The sequence below is a fragment of the Euleptes europaea genome, chromosome 17 (assembly GCF_029931775.1).
Source record: "Euleptes europaea isolate rEulEur1 chromosome 17, rEulEur1.hap1, whole genome shotgun sequence".
NCBI classification, from domain to species: Eukaryota; Metazoa; Chordata; class Lepidosauria; order Squamata; family Sphaerodactylidae; genus Euleptes; species Euleptes europaea.
The window spans coordinates 7724123-7744325 of NC_079328.1; the positions used below are offsets into that span (position 1 = coordinate 7724123).

General features: G+C 44.0%; 1 protein-coding gene across 2 annotated transcripts in view; it reads left to right on the plus strand.

Moving 5' to 3' along the window:
• The window catches only part of ADCY2 (adenylate cyclase 2), a 172211-nt gene that overhangs the window by 138979 nt on the left and 13029 nt on the right, over nt 1-20203 (plus strand). For both annotated transcript variants that reach the window (XM_056862975.1, XM_056862974.1), the window contains 6 exons: nt 1723-1860; nt 5109-5234; nt 6740-6924; nt 10984-11068; nt 17754-17912; nt 19577-19723. In XM_056862975.1, the coding sequence (XP_056718953.1) occupies nt 1723-1860; nt 5109-5234; nt 6740-6924; nt 10984-11068; nt 17754-17912; nt 19577-19723 (840 nt within the window). The remainder of the gene's footprint in view (nt 1-1722; nt 1861-5108; nt 5235-6739; nt 6925-10983; nt 11069-17753; nt 17913-19576; nt 19724-20203) is intronic.

Genomic DNA, 20203 nt, shown 5'->3' on the forward strand with positions numbered 1-20203 from the left:
ATTGTCGCCACTTCTGCCCCCAGCTCGCTTGTAGTACAGAGGGAATACATTTCTTGTAGTATATTTCTTGTAATACATTTCTTGTAGTACATTTCTTTTCCAGGTGGAAAAGGGTTAACACAGTTTCTTGGGCAGTCTTAGCAGCTCCATAGCTAATGACTCTTCAGCAAGGAGGAACGAAGGTTCCTTTTCTCGGCAAAACAATGTCACATCCGCCTTGAATAGAGGCTATTCCTGCCTTGGTAGTGGGCGGATCGCCAGTCTTAGATCCTTCTGAGCTAGAGATCTGCCAGGACCCACGAAGGGCCAGTCAAAATGATTTTGCGGGCCTTATATGGCCCCAGGGCCTGACGTTCCCCACCCCTGGTATACATGGAAAACAACCCAGTCTTGCATTGGAGTAAATACTGTAACTGCTGTTCTTTTCAGGGGAGGGGGGAAGGGATTGGTTTTTGAAAGCAAAGTCATACAGGGGGTTCAATCCCTTTTCCCCCTACCATAGCTTTGACCTAAATTAGGTCCCCAGGTGTGAACATCACAGTCACCATTCTGTATCAGACCAATGGTCCATGTAGTCCAGCATCCTGTTAAACCCAGTGGCCGACCAGATGCCCTTGGAAGGTCTACAGGTGGGGTGCAGAGGCCAAAGCCTTCCTCTTGTTCTTCCCCCAGCTCCAGTATTCAGAGAGTTACTACCTCTGAACATGGACGTTCCATGTATTCATTTTGGCAGACCACCACTGATAAGCTTTTCTTACTGAGCTTTGTAGTGCTACGGTACAGCTCAGCAAAGAAAGAGGGGGGAAAGCCCTTTAGATAATTAAACATGAGGGGGAAATGGTGTGACTTAGAAGGGAAAGGAGGGCAGACGCCTGCAGGCATGATGTGGGGAAAGGGGATTTGGGGGGGATTTACAGTGAGAGGAGTTCAGCATTGGAATCTGCTGCCTCAGGAGGTGGTGAGATCCCCCTCCCTGGCAGTCTTCAAGCAGCGGCTAGACAAACACTTGTCAGGGATGCTCTAGGCCAGTGGTACCCAAACTGCTCCACGGACCACTTGGTGCTCCACAAAACATCTCCTAGTGCTCCGTGAAGAGAATGGAAAGAAATATACTACTGTCGTTTGGTTTTGTATATAGGTGCTAGGTGAAAATTAGTGCTCTGTGATGAATTTCTCTCCTGAAAAGTGCTCCATGACTCAAAATGTTTGGGAACCACTGCTCTAGGCTGATCCTGCATTTAGCAGGGGGTTGGACTTGATGGCCTCTGTGGCCCCTTCCAACTCTATGATTCTGTAAGTTGGGGATGACAGCAGCAATGAGCAGCCCACAGATAGGCAGGCGTGGATTCTGTTCCCACACAACATGGTGCTGTTTTTGTAGCAGGGTAGGAAAACATGGTGGAAGTAGTCGGATATTCTGGGCCTTGTCCAAGGTGCTGGTTTTTCATCTTTAAAGTCCTATGTGGCCTAGATCCCAGGCATAGTTGTCTCCTATCTTACAGCTCAAATATGGAAAATGTTGTAAGTTTGTACAGATTTCAATCAGTTCAAACAAATAACAGTTTGTCATTGCAAGTCATTGTTTGATACCCCCAAATTGCTTTCATTTGAGTTGCTGCTTTTTTTGTGTAGTGTAGATTCGCAAGCATTTGCATTTTGTAGATCATTCAGAAGAACCGGGAATATTCATGGGCATGCATTTTTCATATACCTCTTATCCAGCAATGCAACAAGAAAGCTTCTGCCTCGCTGATGTGGGTTTTGAAGTCATCAGGAGTCATTGCAAACCGCCCCTGGCCACGGATCACACTCACTTTGATAACAACAGCTATAATATTAACGATGGCTGTCTTTAATATGGTAAGCTTGATAAGATTTGTTGTTCGTCCTTCTATACTTTTTCACCCTTCCAGCCTGCTTGTGTGATATTTGAAGTCCATCACAGGTAACAATTTCAGTGATGAGAAGTGTACAAAGGTTTTCCAGTCATTTAAGAATCCCAAAGCCCTTCAACAAGCACCCTTGATTAGAAGTGTAAGATATCTGCCTGATGTAGGACTGTGCTTCAGCTGCCATTTGCCTTGGGGTGGGGGCTCAGTCCCCCCTCGCAAGTTCGGGGGGGGGGCTCGAGGGCTTGAGCCCCCCCCCAAGTTTACACCTATGTGAGGGAGACCAGTAAGGGGCGTGTCCTTGAACGAAAGGAGGTTAGTAGCGGGCTAGTCATGTGATTACACGCACGCCGGCGTTCCAGTAATGTAGCGAAATTAAAAAAAAGGAGCGGTTTAGCACTGAAAAGATTGCTAGAAAACAGGGATTGCTTAACCCGGGTTTTTTTGCCTTAATTCGCGACTAAGGTGGGTCCGATGCGCAGCACTTGGACGGTCGTGCGTGTGGACCAAGGAGATTCGCTACTATTAAGGCACAAAAGCGAGACAAATTGGCCGTGCGTTAAGCCCCTATGTCTGATTACAGTTGAGGCAATGAAGCCTCTTATGCCAGTTGCCTGGAGTGTTCACAAGCATTCCAGTTGGTTAGGGAGCAATGCTAGCAGAATGTTTGTAGTCCAGCTTCTATATGGGAAAGGAAGTTTGTTAACTTGGCTGGTTTTAAACACTCATTCACAGACGTTAGGGAAAGGAGTTGTTTTGTAGGGCAGGCTGTGATACTGAAATGAGATAAGGAAGCTAAGGTGGGCAGGGGAGCCCAGCGGCAAAGAAAATGAAGGAAAGCTGCAGAGTAAACAATGGGAATGCAAAACAGGAGTTTGGGGGAGAAGGGGTTCTGAGGAACCTTTCCCAGTACTGCATCAACAGTGTCAGTTTGTTGAGAGAAGACAGTCAGGAGATGACTGTGTGGCTAAATTAATAGGGACAAAGCAGATAATGAGCTTAAAAACAGTTGTCTGAGGAAACAGTGTCGTTGAAGAAGGGAGGAGCCAACGAGAAATTAGGACTGAGGCAAAACATCACTTAATGCAGAGATGTTATTTAATGGAAATGTTATGTCAGAGTAACTGCATGACTGTATACTCATGTTGATAAGCCTGTGGTAAACCTTTTGCAGACCTTGCTTTTTGTTTTGTGAGAAAATTGCAAAACCTCTTTAACCAGAGGGAACAGTGAGACCTAAAAACAAACTCGTGCATATACTTTAAATTGTCTTAAAATTGTCCAGCCACAGAGTCTCACTAGTATAGATGGAAAGAGCCCTTTCCACTTAATAGTAGGATGGTGGAATGTCACTGGAGCGACAAACGGTTAACTTCCACATGATTGACATCTCTGTTGCCTTTCTCTTCTTTGATGTATTTAAGATGAAAACTACTCTCCTGTGTTAACTTCAGATACTGGTGATCCCTGTGCAATATATTTTAGTATACCGTAATTTTAATCCATATCAAGTGAAGACTTTTTTTTTTGTTTCGCTTGGTATTCCCTCAGTGATTTGTCTTTCCTCCCCAATGTTTTAACTGTTTTTTAAAAAATATTTTGTACTTATTTTAAGCTTTGGTTTTAAATTGCTGTAATGATGTGTTTGTGTGTTGGGTTTGATGGCTCTTAAGATGAGATTTTAACTTGTATGTTTTAATTTGTTAGCCACCTTGGTGGCCCTATGAGGGCAGAAAGGCAGGGTAAAAATGTTAATATGTAATGCATAAATATCTAAAACATGCCAGATGTTAAGGTATCATTTATATCACAGATGTCCATGGAGTGTGCGGGGCAGCCACAACTGCTTATTCCTGTCTCTTCCATGTTTGCATATAGTGTGTATGTGTGTGTGGGGAGGGTAATTTACATTCAGTGGGGTAGCTGCCTAACCTTTCCCTTCCTTACTTCATAAGAACATAAGAAGAGCTCTGCTGGATCAGACCTGTGCTCCATCTAGCCCAGCATGCTGTCACACACACTGGCCAACCAGGTCCTCTGGAGGACCAGCAAAAGGGCATAGAGGCAGAGGCCTTCCCCTGATGTTGCCTCCAGGTACTGGGATTCAGAGATTTACTGCTCTGAATGTGGAAGTTCCCTTTGGTCACCATGGCTAGCAGCCACTGATAGACCTATCCTTCTCCGTGCTACATTGCTTCAGACATTTTTCTTCCCAGCTAGCTGAATTCTGGAATTGAAATCAAGCTGGGAGAAAAGTGGGCGTAGCAACAGACCACATGAAGGGGAATTAGAGACAGGCAGCTCATTCCTGAAGGGGGGTAGATCCACAGCTGCCGAGAGTGGCGCCCCTAGGAACACCCCAGGAATGCCTCGAGGATGCCGGCGCGGGGACTTGCGCCACTAGAACTCTTCTAGGAGGTAGCGCTTGTGCCCAAGCCATGGCGTGGCATCACGGTAACAGTGTGGATGCCACCCATGACGGCGTAAGTGCCCCTTGACACTGGCGAGGGGTCATGACAGCTTCTAAGGTGCTCCTCCCTTCAGGATTGCAGCCTTCTTCTAGGTACCAATAAGGCCCATTCACACACACCCAATTTATTCATGAAGGAAGTAGACACATGGAAATTGCCCGTGACATCTCCTTTGAGCCTGACCATTTGAACAGCATTGAGGTGGTAATTTGTGTGTCATCCATGTTTGGTTCCAAAGACCTATGATTTGACCTTGCTCCTATTTCCAGCCTGCCTCTAATTCAGTTTTCAGGAAGCGTCAACAACCGTGGGTAAAATGTTTGGACTGGCCTTGTTTTACTGTTGCCATAGACAATTAAGGGTTGTCCAGTGTTAGAGAGCAGTGTGTGCTCTGAATTTCTCAAATGGGAAGCTTCAGCTAGATTTAAGAAGACTAGCTTTGTCTCCATATGCAACCTAATTCAATTGCAGATTTCTTTCCTTTGTGACAGAAAATATTTAAAAGTAATGAATAAAGGACAGCATTTATCACGTCAGGTAATATCAAAATTTCAGTGTATTGTTTACCAGTGGAATGTTAATTTCTTCTTCCTGATATTACTTGTGTATTTCACAGAGACCCTAAGAGTACTTAACTGATGAAGTGAGTCCTGACTTAGAAAAGCGTACATTTGGATAAATTTTGTTAGTCTTTAAGGTGATATTGGACTCCTGCTTCATTATGAGATCCCATATTTGCTTGTTCTAGTTTTTCTTGTATGATGAAGACGATGTGGCTGAATTCCTTCCCATTTTTAATTCATCAAATGCAAGTTCTCCTGATGCAAGGGATGAGACTCTCTGGTATATTCAGAACAATTATTTTTTCCTACCAGTAAGTTTGTACCATATTTCTTTATTTTTATGGTGTGTAGCCAGTACATTCCACTCACTGCTGAAGGAGAAATTACTTGAGACCTTTTTTATGCATAACTCTAGTGGTGCGGTTGCTGCCTCCTTCACAATTGCTCCTGTACCCATCCTCTGCCACTTGCACAATTTCTCTGATGATGAGTTTACCATTTCATATACAAGTGAACCTCCATCCCAACCACCCTCCCCGTCTTGTACTGCAGCACCCACCTGTTAAGTGTAAAGAAGCCAGCATAGTGCTGCTTGTTACTATAACTCCAGCTTGATACTGTGCATGTATACTCTGAAGAAAACCCTAGGGCAGGGGTGTCAAACATAAGGCCCAAGGGGAGAGCTCTCATCCGGCCCGCGAGCCTGCCGGGGCAGCCACCCCCCCTCCCACTCTCATTCTGAGCTAGCGAGGCCTGGCCCGGCCTAACCAAGTGACATTTATGTCATATCTGGCCCTCATAACAATTGAGTTCAACACCCCTGCCCTAGGGCGTTCCATAGGACTCCAGCAGGACTGCAGGCTTCAATTCCAATCCTACCCACGTTTACATTGGTGGTGGGGCTCCTTCATATGTTACTATGAAGTTGTGTAGATTAGTTTTCCATGGCTTTGTGCTTTGTCACTGTGGTAACATTACACAGGCCCTAAGAACCCATGGGTGAGAGGTCACCTGTTGTGTGGGTCTTTTCTACTCATTGACACCCAGCTGAGGTAACAATAGGATGGGAATAGGGTTGCCAGCTCTGGGTTGGGAAATAACTGGAGATTTTGGAGGTGGAGCCTGAGAAGGGTGGGGTTGAGAGAGGGGTGGGATGTCAATGCCATAGTGTCCAATTGCCAAAGTGGCCATTTTCTCCAGGTGAACTGATCTCTGTCACTTGGAGATCAGTTGTAATAGCAGGACATCTCCAGCCACCACCTGGAGGTTGGCAACCCTCCCCGCCTTATACTGCAGCATCCACTTGTTAAGTGTAAAGAAGCCAGTATAGTGCTGCTTGTTACTATAACTCCAGCTTGATACTATGTATGTATACCCTGAAGATGGGAAGGACTTTGCCTGCCTGTAGTCTCTTATATGTTACCCCGGCCGCATGGAATAAAAGCACAGAAAAGCACCTTCCATGTCAATGGGTATGAAGAGCTCCAGTCCATCAAGTTTTAAAGAACATGTGAAAGAAGAATTCCACACATAGGGTTGCCAGGCCTTTGCCCACAATCCCTGAGCATTTGTGGGGTGGAGCCTGAGAAGGGGAAGCATCGTTGATGCTGTGACATCATTTCCAGGTGATCACTTAAGAAGTGAAGTCACTGCTTTTGTGACGCTCTAGCAATTCCCCAATCTCTATCGTAAAAAGAGATTGGGTCAACTCCTACAGCACCATAGGGGCTGTGATCCAGAAGTGGCAATCATGGGGACTGGGCCATTGTGGCTAGCTGAGTCTAAATTCTCGTTTGGTTTGCTCTCCCTCTTCTAGTATTTTATCTACAGCTGCATTCTGGGCCTGATTTCCTGTTCCGTTTTTCTTCGGATAAACCATGAGTTGAAAATGGCAATCATGCTGGTTGCCATGGTGGCATACAACGTCATTCTTCTTCACACGCATGGCTCTGTGCTGGATGACTACAGCAAGTTCTTGTACACGATGGCACCTCTCAAAAGGTAGGTTGGCTCAGTGGTCCCTGAGTTCAGTAACAACTTTGGCCCAAAAGGAGATGTTATAAGTGAAGGAAATGGAGTTTTTCTTAAGAATGATCCTGAGTCTGATTAAGGACTAAACAAAGTGAGCTTATTCAGAAATCACAAACTTGGTAAACAACTGAGAGACAGGCTTATTTCTAACTAGGGTCCATAATTAACAGGGCAACATGCGGCCTGTTGCTCCTCTCTTTCACTGTAACTAGAAGGAAGAGTAGGGGTGCATTATGGGAACAAACAAGAACACAGGAAGAGAAGGGAGAAGGATCACAACCTTTGTATCTAGCCAACTCTCACACTTGTTGCTCCCTGCTGATCTTCCTTTCTTTAATCAATCTTTGTGCACTAGACGTTGTATTTCCAACACCCCTTCTCAAGGTCTAGCGTACAAAGTCTACAAGATTGAGGTTCTGGCATAGACCTTTAAACTTGTCTTTTGGGAGAGGCTTTGTAAGTATATCTGCAATCATTTTCTCTGTGCAGCAATATTTCAACTCGACAAACCCTTCCTCTTGCTTATTTCTTATTATGTCTTCCCATGTGGAAGGCTCAGATACAGTCTCTGTTCTAGCCAAATAGGAAAGTCTGTTCGGTGGAATCCCTTTGGTTGTTCTGACTGACTGCCTGATTCTTGACCCTTTGGCTTCTGTAGCCCCTTCTGGCTCTTCATTTGTGTCAGGTTCATGGTCCATAATGTAGAATTTTGTTGTTTGTAGGTGCTGTTCTTCATCTTCCTTTGTCAGTGCTTGGTCACTCACATGTTCTTTCTTTCTTTCAAAAAGACATTTTGTAAATTGAATCCCTTTTGTTAAGTCATTGTTTTGCAGCTGGTTTATTGAGTTTGCATCACGAAGACCAAAACGTCAGTGCCAAATTAATGAACAATCTCTGTGCTTGCAACTTTCCTTTGCATTGGCAAAGCTTGCTACTTGCTCGCATGTTTCCAGTACATACAGTCCATCTCTTTTCTTAGCTATTGCAATTATTTCTTTGTCCTTTTCAATAACACATTCTTTTCCAAAAGACACATTCATGCCTTTTTCAGTAAGAACACTCACAGAAATCAGGTTAGACTTTAAGGCTGGCACATAAAAACACTTTGTTATTAGGATTTCTTGAATTTCTTCATTTGGAAGTTTGCATCTCAAAGTCCCTGACCCAATATGTGCTATTTCTACAGTCCTGCCATTAGCAACATGCAGTATCTCCCTTTTTTCTTCCTTTAATATTTCAAAGAAGTTTTTGTTTCCTGTCATGTGTGCAGTACATGCAGAATCTATATGCCATACTTGATTACTGGATTCTTTCTCTGCCAGCACAAAACATTTCTTTGGAGGTTTTGATTTCTCATATGAGAAATTCCCCCTTTCTTCTCCTTCTTTCTTGGAGAAATGATTTCCTTGTTTAAAGAAAGGACAATTTCTTTTAATATGTCCACTCTTCCCACACTGATGGCATATGATTTCAGTTTTCTTTTTTAATTTTACAGCACTCATTGCATTCTCACAATCTTTCAGTTCACACCCCCTGTCTGAGTTCTTAAACTCCTTGTATCTATTATACTCTTCCAGCATACTTATTGCTTGACTCAAGGTTAAGTCTTTCTTAGTTTCAACTTGGTTTATAAAATTTTCATAATCTGGGTTCAGACTTATCAACAACAGTATTATCAAATCCTCATCAAGAAAGTCTTTTCCAGCTGAGCGGAGCTGCTGCACTAAATTCAGAAATTGTCCAAATGTGCACGCAAGCTCTGATCATTTCTCATTCTGATGGAGAATAACTTTCTTTGCAAAAACATTCTACTTTTCAGAGAGGTATCTGTACAAAGTTTCTGAACTTCTTCCCAGATTTCTTTAGCTTTATCAAAATGAATCACCCTCAAAATGTCCCTGTCTTCCAAACCTTTGAACAGGACTCCTTTTGCTTTGTCATTATGCTCGTCCCATTTGCGTTGCTTTTCTCCCTCGGCATCTGCTGGTCTTGGATCCTTTATCGCACTCCAGTTTCCCAGCTCCATGAGGTGAGTCTGCATACGGGCTTTCCAGATTAAGTAGTTCTGTTCATTCAGTCTTTCTATCACAGCAGCATGCTGATTATTGTAGGCGGCCGTCTTGCCTCTGGTGAGCCCTTTCCTTTACTCAGAGATCAATCCACAACCATCCTCTGCTACCATGAAGGAAATGGAGTTTTTCTTAAGAATGATCCTGAGTCTGATTAAGGACTAAACAAAGTGAGTTTATTCAGAAATCACAAACTTGGTAAACGACTGAGAGACAGGCTTATTTCTAACTAGGGTCCATAATTAACAGGGCAACATGCAGCCTGTTGCTCCTCTCTTTCACTGTAACTAGAAGGAAGAGTAGGGGTGCATTATGGGAACAAACAAGAACATAGGAAGAGAAGGGAGAAGGATCACAACCTTTCTATCTATCCAACTCTCACACTTGCTGCTCCCTGCTGATCTTCCTTTCTTTAATCAATCTTTGTGCACTAGACATTGTATTTCCAACAATAAGAAGCAGGGGAATACTGTTCCTCCTTATTTTTTCTTCTTTCATCCTTATAACATCTAACACATTAAACTGGATTCCCTGGATCCATTCCACTGGCAGAGGTGCTTTCCTCCAGTGGCAGGAGCCTTTACCTGAAACAAGGTGCTTGGAGCATCTTGTGTCAGGGGAAGGATTTTGCATCAGGGTGCGCTGGAGTAATGCGCCTCTGCAAGAAAAATGGATCTGTGGGATTCAACACAATGTGTGATAGGACATCACTGTGTTGTGTGCCTCCCTGCCTCTGCCAGCCAGTGACACCTCATGAGGGTGTTATATCATGCATTGTTTGAGGTAGAAATCAGGTAAGGGTTGAGTGAGATTAGATATGGTGTGGTGTAGTGCTGATAATGTCAGGTTAGGATTGGCTTGGGAACCCCTGGGTTTCAAATCCCTACTCCGACACGAAGCTTGCTGGGTGCTCTTGGGCTAGTCACATGCTCTTGGCCTACCCAACCTCACTGGGTTGTTGTGTGGATAATACACTGAATTATAGAGAACTATGTATGGTGCTCTGAGCTTCTTGGAGGGAGGAACATAATGCAAAATGTACTGGATGGAAGAGGAGGGGAAAGACATGGGGTGCTTCTGGGGGCATCAGTTTAGTTGGGTTCATTGGCCGTCGTTGACAATTAGCCTTTATAAAATAACAACAAAAATAATAATGTGACACCGTAGACATGGACAAAGACTATAACAGTAAGAATGAAAATTATCTGTCAGGTTAGCAGTAGCAGCACATTCAACCAGCCATCTGTTCATTCTTGCCAAGCCCTCCCCTCAGCCACCCAGGAAGGCCGCTACAGGAAGATGCCATATGAGGAAAGAAAATGCCCCTGTGGTTCTGGATACATAGAAACTTTTAAACAAGTTCTTCTCCACTGTCAATATTATATAGCTATCAGAGAAAGGTTCATCTCACCATTAATTCATAAATTTTCCAGCCATATGGGACAGTTCCATATTTCATCTCTGTTACAAGATGTAAACTCCGAAACAACGTATTCAGTTGCTAGATTCTGTGTCGCTGCAATTGACTTACGCGGAGGAGGGTCTGTGCTACTCGGCAGCCCTGAAAATGAAGGGATACAGTTTTAATTATATGTGCTCCTCTTTCTCACCAAGTGGTTTATCTATACCAACAAATGAACCAGCGTGTTTTACTCAGATGTGTGTTTTAGACTTATGTAAATTGGTACCTTACCAGTTTTACCTGTGCTGGTCATTGACCGTAATAAAGAATTGTTGTTGTTGTTGTGTTCATTGTCAAAAATCCAACTCATACAGACTAGGAATCTTTTCCACAGATAAGAAGTACGATCTCTTGGTTGCACTCCACTAGCAGGAGTATTTGCCTCCAATGGAAAGAGCCCTCCCCTGATACAAGACACTTGGGAGAAATGGCTAGGCTCAGAATTTGTGGAGCATTTTAATTTCCCCCCAAAACTAAGCCAGGTTTTTGTTTCAGCAGGCCAGGGATCCTGAAAGATCTGAAGACGATGGGCTCCGTGTCTCTGTTCATATTCTTCGTGACCTTGCTGGTTCTCAGCAGACAGGTAGGAACCTTTCCTAATGCCTTTGTATCATTGTATTTATTTTTAAAATTTTATGGTATTTATGACTGAGACTCAAGGTGGATTACATAATGTAAATCAATGAGGTCCGTAGGATGAGATGTCTAATAAGCAATGTGATAGGACTAAGAATAGCAGAAATATGAAACAAAGCTGTCATCGGAACAAAAGTGGAAATTTCCCCCTTTTTCCATTTCTTGTACATGCCCTTTTTAAATCCTATCTCAACCAAAAGTTCTTTAGTCATCCACCCTGGTTTCTTCAAACCTCTGCCATTTTTTCTCCTCATTGGAACTGATTGAAATTTCGCCTTTAATATCTCACTTTTAAGAAATTCCCATCTTTCATGCACTTCCTTCTCTTTCAGTATTCTTACCCACGGGATCACCCCCAGGAGTTCCCTAAATTTATTGAAATAAGCTTTCTTGAAGTCTAGAATACATGTCTTACTACTCCTGGTTTCTCCTTTCTGCTGTATAACAAACTCCAGGAGAATATGGTCACTCCCACCTAAGGATCCCACTCCTTCCACCCCATGCTTCTTCTACTTTTTGGACATTTTAAAGGTTGGATTTAAAAAAGCAGCTTTGAGCGAGCATCAAAATTAACTCTGCATACATGGCCTGTGAGTTAGTTTATGATGCTCCAACTGCCAGTATTGTCCTTTCTCAGCAGACACAACGAGCACAGTTCACACAAATGCTTATACATTCCTGTATTAGAAAATAAATGTAAGAATTACTGGATGGCACAAAAAGCAGAAAATAACAGTTCAGCATCATGAAACTATTAGCTGAAATATGTGACTTGTTTTTAAAGTGTATTCATGAGCTGTGATCCAAAGTAGAGTACACTGCTAATAGTAAAATTAAATAATCCTGTGGAGATGGCTCACAATTTTCTCTTGAAGTGCATTGTACTTGGCCCACCTTGCAGGGTTGGTGTAAGAAAGCAATGTCAAACTCTCAGGGCTAATACGATACTAGGAGCAAACTAGCAGGCTAGAAGCTGACTCCCAGATAATAATACTCAACCCAGTGGAGATGGAAAGAGGGAATTCCTGCATAAGATCAAACGAGGGAAAATCATGCCTCTACCAAAGAGGCAGGGGGACCAAAAGATAGCTTGGTCACCTTCCCCTGTCACACAGGAAGAGACAAACAGTCATCCCAACCAAGAGGCGGAGGTAGGTTCTCTGAACCCAAAAGGGAAGCTCTCTCTTCCTGGACTGTCTTGGGTTGTGCGTATCTTGAGACTCATGCTGACTGGCATGAAGGACTCCCTTGGACTCCGTTGTGACCATGGGTCACCACACACTGGGAAGCAGGCCAGACCTTGTACTCAAGGTAATGGAACTTCTCGGAGGTCTTCTACCTCTAAGAATTAAGTGCTTGTACCTTTAATTACATCAGTTAGGAACAAGTCTAGTCAGGTTGAGATGAATTGCAGTTTGCCGTTTTATTTTCCATCGTTTGTTCAGGCCTGCTGCCTGTAAGTAACCTGCGGTATGTGCATGATTCTTTTATTAAATCTTTATAAATTGAATGCTAGAAGTCAGATTCCTGTAACCCTCCCCCCCCAATACCACATCCTGCTCTCAACCATGCCACCAAAGGCAAGTAAAGGAAGAGGGCAAGTTGATTCCTTCATCCCCAGGGGTGTGAAAGGGCATCTGCTCAGAGCTCTGCCAGGCAAGGTGGTAAACACAGTGAGGAGGCAGAGCCCAATTCCTGGGTGGGCGGGGGGGGGGGAGAACTCACCTGTGTTAGTTGGTTGTAGCAGAAAGACCAAGCTTTTGTGTGGTAGGGTCCACTTCATCAGATGTATGAACAATGTCCTCAGTAGGCAGATAAATCTGTGTACGTCGGCATGGGAGGGGCAGCTGGCTGAAAAGGCAGTGAGACCTAGACCGACTGTGGGGTTTGCTGCACAAAGCTCACTGGTACAAGTCCATTGATTGTTCCCAGCAGCAGGTTCCCTGGAGAAGCAGCACAGAGATGTTCTCAATGAATAATCAGTAGTAATAAGTGAGAAAACAGGTGAGAAAACCATCTTTCTAGGCTTGCTACGCTAATTCAGAGCTTGCAAATTTGACAGGAAACAATTGTCTTTATGGAGAGCTCACGAGAGAGGTTATATCCGGCATTCTTTAAACTACAGTAATCACCACTGAAGTGAAGAAACAACGTATTTAGTTTTTTATTTAGGACATTTCTATACCACCTCATCAGAGTCTTGCTCAAGGCAGCTTACAATTAAAACAGTGTTAAAACAACAAGCCATTAAAGTAAGCCCAGGGACATTCCAGATTCTGGCACTGTAGCTGCTTATTTACTTAACTTGGAATCACCCAATGTACACAGAGCATTTATGCTTGCCGGGCTTAATATTCTTCTATCAGCCATTTAATGTGATAGATATAAGAGACTTCCCTTTAGTGTTAGGTGTTGTCCACGTATAGTTGAGGTACCTGAACACTTAATAAATGTCTTATTGCACTGTAAATTTTACTTGAGACTGAGGAATGTTCTTATTAGGCCTCTGTTGACTAACGCTCAGAACATTTCAGACCAGCAATTGGTGGTGTTTCTTTTATCAGATAGAAATCCTTTTATTACTCAACAATTAGCCAGATACTTGCTAGCTGCATCAAGGATAAGCAAACAGCTTGCACATGTCCCTAGGTCAGGGGTGGGGAACGTCAGGCCCGGGGGCCGTTCAAGGCCTGCGAAATAGTTTGGTCTGGCCCTTCATGGGTCCTGGCAGATCTTGACGCGGAAGCCAGCGGATTGGCAGTCTGTCCAGGATAACACCATCAGAATAGTCCTCTGCTACTTAGAAAAGTGTAGTTTATTTCACAGTGCAAAGATATAACACAGATACTTCTTACACACTCTCCGCTCACAGCATCCCACACAGAGCTTCAGTTTCACTCCATTATATACACCTGGTGGTCACAGCCACCAATCACAGTAGATGCTTAGTCATTCTGACATTGCTCCTGTATTGCATCAGCCACCTGGTCATAACCTGATCAGGCCAGCTCCCTCTAGCTCTCCAGGGACTTTCCAGGCTGATTGCATCATTACTAGATCCATCAGATCTAACCTGCACCTGTCAAATTAATCTGACAGCCTTGTAATATTGACACTCCTCTAGCTCAGGATCTAAGACTGGCGATCCACCCCCTCCTGCGGACAGGAATAGCCTCTATTCAAGGTGGATGTGAGTTAGTCTTGCCGAGAAAAGGAACTTTTTTCCCCCTTGCAGAAGAGTCGTTAGCTATGGAGCTGCTAGGACCGCCCAAGAAACTGTGTAAACTAACCCTTTCCCACCCGGGCTGTGGAGAAACGTATTCCCTCTATGCTACAAGAGGGCTGGGGGGGAAGTGGCAACAATGGAGGGGTTAAAGGGGGCAGGGCCAGAATGCACGGCGGGGGGGGGGGAGTTTTTAGCTAGTGTGTCCTCATTTCACCCCTGCAGGCGGAGATAGCAGGAGCTGGCTGTAGAATCCTGCCCAAACCATGCAGAGCAGGAGCAACTCTGGCGAGTGGCTAGATGGCTACGCCCAGCTGATGCAACAGACCATCCTGTGCCACCAGGTGGGCGAGTGCGCCACTGGTTGGATGCCTGCCTGCTTGCCCACGCTGGGGGTGTGATCTGGGGCAGCTACCTGCTTGGGGCTTGGTTGGCTAATATTTAAGTTAATAATTTTGTATGGCCCGCAAATGATGTTATAAATATCCAAATGGCCCTTGGCGGAAAAAAGATTCCCCAGCCCTGCCCTAGGTGATACCACTGCTAATATTATTTTAATGTTTTATAGACTCATTGATTTTTGTAATCCTGTTTTATAACTATGGTGTGATAAATACCTAATAAAGGTGATAATGATGATGATGATGACTATCCATAAAATAGTCCTCAAACCAGAAGCAGACCATCAAAAAAAGCTGAAAAAGATAAAAAAGGTAAAGGTAGTCCCCTGTGTACAACACACACACACACACACACACACAAATAAAGGAAGACCAGGAGGAGGGTGGACCTTTCCCCCAGTTAGAAAACCCCCTGCCTGCTCCAATACAGCATGTTGATGCCTATGTGGATATTTTTTTTCTCTGTTTGCAAAATTGGAAATAAACTTGGCTCCTGCATTTATGAAGCTTTTATTTATTTATATCCTGCTTTTCTCCCCAGTTGGGACTCAAAGCAGCTTTTAGAGCATTGTTCTCCCCGCCTCCTTTTTCTCACAACCACCCTGCAAGATAGGCCAAGCTGAGCATTTATGACAAGCTCAAGGTCACCCAGCGATCTCCCATCGTAGAAAGGATTTGAACCCAGGTCGCCCAGCATCTTTCTATGACAGTCTGTCCACTACACCATACTAGTTCTCCAGTGCTTAGTGATACACAATAGAAACCTCTGGATTTCTAGTGAAATTCTGCTTTGAATGCTTGTTATGTTTTCAGCTTCAGAGGGTAGCTGTGTTGGTCTGCAGTAGAAGACCTTTGAGACCCTGCTCGCATCAGGGCTGCAGGGGTACCTCTGGGTAAGGCTAGAATTCTCCTCAAGAAGTGATTTTGGATAGTTTCCAGCTTTGTGACCAGACTATCCTTCCAACTCCAAACCTCTAAACCATACAAAAGTTGGGGAATCGCCTTACTTTGATAAAGTTTCAGAGCTGGGTCAATCAAGAATCCTCCTTTTGTATAATAAAATTTCAAAATAGCCCCTATGGATCTTAAGACTGTGGCTCTGGTTATTGCCAAATGAGCCATCCAGGTTAAAGATTTGAAAGGGTCTCTGCACCGTTACCTGAGGGCTATCTCTATAGGATGTATGCTTGATTGACAAGCATGGGACCTTAATAGAGAAGTCTCGTAAGGTAGAGAGGCAACTTCTTGAAATAAAATTCTTTTTATTGCTATTTCAATATTTTAAAAGCGAGCTCCAGAGATTAAGACAAAATATAACTTAGGCAGAGTCACAGCAGACTATTACAGAAATTGCACAGAGTATACAGCTCTTAAATATGCATAAAAATATAGAAAATACATACCACACCACTGTGGAAGACTCGGGCTATGTCTCCAAAGAATAAACAATTTTTGCAACCTTATATACTCTTTGGCATGAGAAGATTCTCTATAAAAATTGCCCCCATGACCCTTCTCAAGGATTTTCATAAGGTTCTCATAACATCATAATGTTTTTAATGGCATATTAATCACCTCACCTGTTCCACACCTCTTATATGGCCAGATGTACAGCCAGATGTACATACCCCTCTGTAAGCCGCTCTGAGCCCACCCTTGGCCCAGGGTGAACATGATAGAACATGAGAGATACTATTTAATAAATAAATAAATAAAGAGAATCAGTGACAGCAGCTGAGAGAGAGGGAGAATGGGAGAAAGATTGTCAGGTGTTGGGAGGGAGGTGGGCGGGAGAAGTGCCACCTCCATTGAGGCAGCGAAACAGCCGGGCTGCTGGGCGAGGTGTTGGCACCAGGGTGTGGATGCCACAATGAGGCTCTGGCTGCAGGTCGTGCTGGGCTTGATCAACCTTGGAAACCTGACTGACAAGCATAATTTTCAGACGCTGCCAGGGGCGTGTCCCAGCATCGCCCACATTTGCTACCTCTCCACGGTGGTGCTTTGGGTGGTGGTGGGGGAGATGTGAAACTATTGTAATCAGCGGCAGGTAGGGGGGAGAGAGAGAATGATGGGAGGGTAGATGGAGAAAGAGAGAGACAAAGTGTGTGTGAGAGAGTGTGACAGTAGGAACTGGGGGAGAAAGAGAGCTGGAGAGAGCATCCGTGACAGCAGCTGAAGGAAGAGGAGAATGAGAGAAAGATTGACAGATTTTGGGAGGGTGAAAGAGAGAGAGGAAGAGTTACTATGGCCATTTATCGTTTGTAATTAGCGGCACTTTCCAGGCTGAAGTGCCCTGCATATTTTTTTGAGTTTTTCACGCTGAACCGTCATTCAGGAAGTGACTGCAAAGCCAGCACAAGTTTCTTGCGGGTCCCCACTTGCATTTCCTAATAAGTAAAGAGAAGGGGAGTCTCAGGGCAAAGAGGAAGTGTGTTGGAGGCAGTCTTCATTACCTCATGGAGCTGAGGTTTGGGGGGATGTTCAACTGGCATGAATGGATTTAGTGTGACTGGAGAACTTTTTATTTGAGAATGCTAAGAGGAATCTGGGACTTGTTTGGCAGGAATGTTCATGTATACCTTGCATGTAAATGAAGCTTGATTGATGAATGAAAGGACCCGATTAATGATCAGGAGCTAGGTGAAGGAAAACGTTTATTGGTCTCTAAAGCTGTCTTTGTTCCCAGGGAGAGTGATGAGATTATAGAGAAATGCTTTTGATCTTATCCCTTCTGTATAGGCTTTGTACTGTTGATGAGCTAAAATTCATAATCTGAGCTGCAGATCACTGATGGAGGAGAGCTGTTCTCAGTTTCCAAGACAGAGGGTGAGAGAAAGAGGTACCAAAGTGAAGGATCTGTGGCAACATCAAGTACTTATGGGATTTAGCTAGAGCATGATGAATATGTACCCTAGTGGGCAATTGTTATTATTTTTTCTTTCTCAAAAAACCATCTAGTAGGACAAGATGCCTATTGTTTCTTTACTTCTGTGTCCTCTTTGTAACAGAATGAATATTACTGTAGGTTAGATTTCCTGTGGAAGAACAAGTTCAAAAAAGAACGTGAGGAGATTGAGACCATGGAGAATTTGAACCGACTGCTTCTGGAAAATGTGCTGCCCGCCCACGTGGCAGAACATTTTCTGGCGAGGAACTTGAAGAATGAGGTGGGTCCTCACCATGTTTAATTTCCTGCTTTCCGCCATGAAACTAACCAGGGAAGATGCACACTTTCGGAAGCCATTTTGCTCAGTCCAGGATCAGCGTCCTGTCTACACTGGAAGTGCGAATTGGTGGAACAGCTTGTCTTCATTTCTGATTCTGAAATGCATGAGAGAGGTGGACTGCAACACATTTTGTCTGATATATCCAATGGTGTTACACATTCCCTGCTTTGCCCAGCTGTGAGAAATACCAGGGGCAATGCTACAGATTTTGAATGAAAGATCATTTGAGACTTGCAGTGCCTTTCAAAACTTCTGCTTGTTTGCAAATATATAAGGTGAGCATGGAAGAACACGCACCTACCAGGAAGGCAGTGCCAACCTCGAGTGTAGCATCAATTCTTCAAGGCAAACATCAGGCTTAGGAAATACATCAACATTGAGACTCTTCTTGTAAACCAGTTGCAGAAGTCAGACCTGTATCTTTTCTGTTAAGTACATTATAATTTGAAACTGCTTTTCTAGACACACATACTATCAGAACAGTAATCTCAGACTCTGTCCTTCACACCTATTAAGGAAACAGCTCCTACCTATTAACCAAACAGACTATATCCTAATCATTAGCAAGCAATCTGCTTAACAATAGAGTTGCCTTTGCAGTAATTGCTTAAGAGACAACATGAAATTGGCATTGAAGTAGGTCTGTGGACAATCACTATCAGGCCAAATGGCCACTACTCCTCAGTGTCATACTACACACCATGGCTGGTGGGGTTGACTTTCCATTGCATTGTTGTGGCTAACTGCGCATACCATTCGGCTGACTGCAGAGGTCTCTCAGTTGCACCCATCTATGCTTTGCAAGCTCTCTGAGCCAGTCCACTTCAAAGGATGGCCCGTGCCAAGGGTTGTGCTCTTGGAGCTGCCTCTTCCAATAAAGTGAATGGGGGAAACACACTTTTGCCTTGAGATGGACATGGGGTTTGGACAGGTGTAAGGATTCAAGATTTTGTTACCTGCTTTGCTAATGTGTCTCCCAAACATCACCAACTTGTATATGGAATATATGTAGGGTTGTGAACATATGCCACAGATTAAATTTCAATTGAATGTCAGTAGATAGCGTTAATGCTTCTACTTATGATAAACAAATCACAAAATGTTTTTTGATAAAGTGGTATAAATCTGGAAGACCCCAAGAGAGCGCTCAGCCTAGCAGTGCTTGCAACTTAAAGGGAGAAAGAGTCATGTGAAGCATAAATCAAACAAGAAATAGTAGAAAGGGCTAGAGGGAAAGGGTGTATTTGTTATCTGTTGCTGTAAAGGCATCTTCCAGTTACTTCTTTAGCCAGCGTGGTGCAGTAGTTAAGAGCGGCGGACTCTAATCTGGAGAACCGGGTTTGTTTCCCCACTCCTACACATGAAGGCTGCTGGGTGACCTTGGGCTAGTCACAGCTCTCCGAACTCTTTCAGCCCCACCTATCTCACAAGGTGTCTGTTGGGAGGGGAAGGGAAGGCGATTGTAAGCCACCTTGAGACTCCTTAAAGGTAGAGGAAAGCAGGGTATTAAAACCAACTCTTTTTCCTTTTTCTTGCTTCCCTCATCTGTGCCATATTTTATGAATTCCTTCCATTGAGAACTCTTACCTTTCTCTGTTGAACAGGATTTATACCATCAGTCGTATGACTGTGTTTGTGTTATGTTTGCCTCCATTCCGGATTTCAAAGAGTTTTACACAGAATCTGATGTGAACAAAGAGGGTTTAGAATGTCTCAGGCTTCTAAACGAGATCATCGCTGACTTTGACGATGTAAGTACCCTGTGTCATTGGCTAAAATACAAGGTTATGTTGTGGTACAAATGCTGCTCATGTTAGGACCACAATCCAACATATGAATAATAATCTCATTGAAATCGGTGAACTTAAAACCCGTGGCTTGTATATTATCTAAAATTTATAATATTTCTGAGAATGTCTGGTATTGAGCCATTAGCACCTGACTGGGTGGGTGGTGACCGGTTTGAACGCCAGATGCTGGCCGGCCAGGGTGACAGGACTCTTCTGCTCGCTCTCTTCTCCGCCCAACAGCTGATGGGCGGAGAAGAGAGCAAGCAGGGAAAGAGGCCGGTGGCCCTGGCAGACCAGCGTCTGGCGTTCAAAACGGTCGCCGCCGCCCCGCCCGTCAGCTGTTGGGCTGGGTGGGCGGCTACTGGTTTGAAAGCCAGGGCGACAGGACTCTTTCGCCCTATAAGACGCCCCCATGTATAAGACGACCCCTACTTTTTCTTA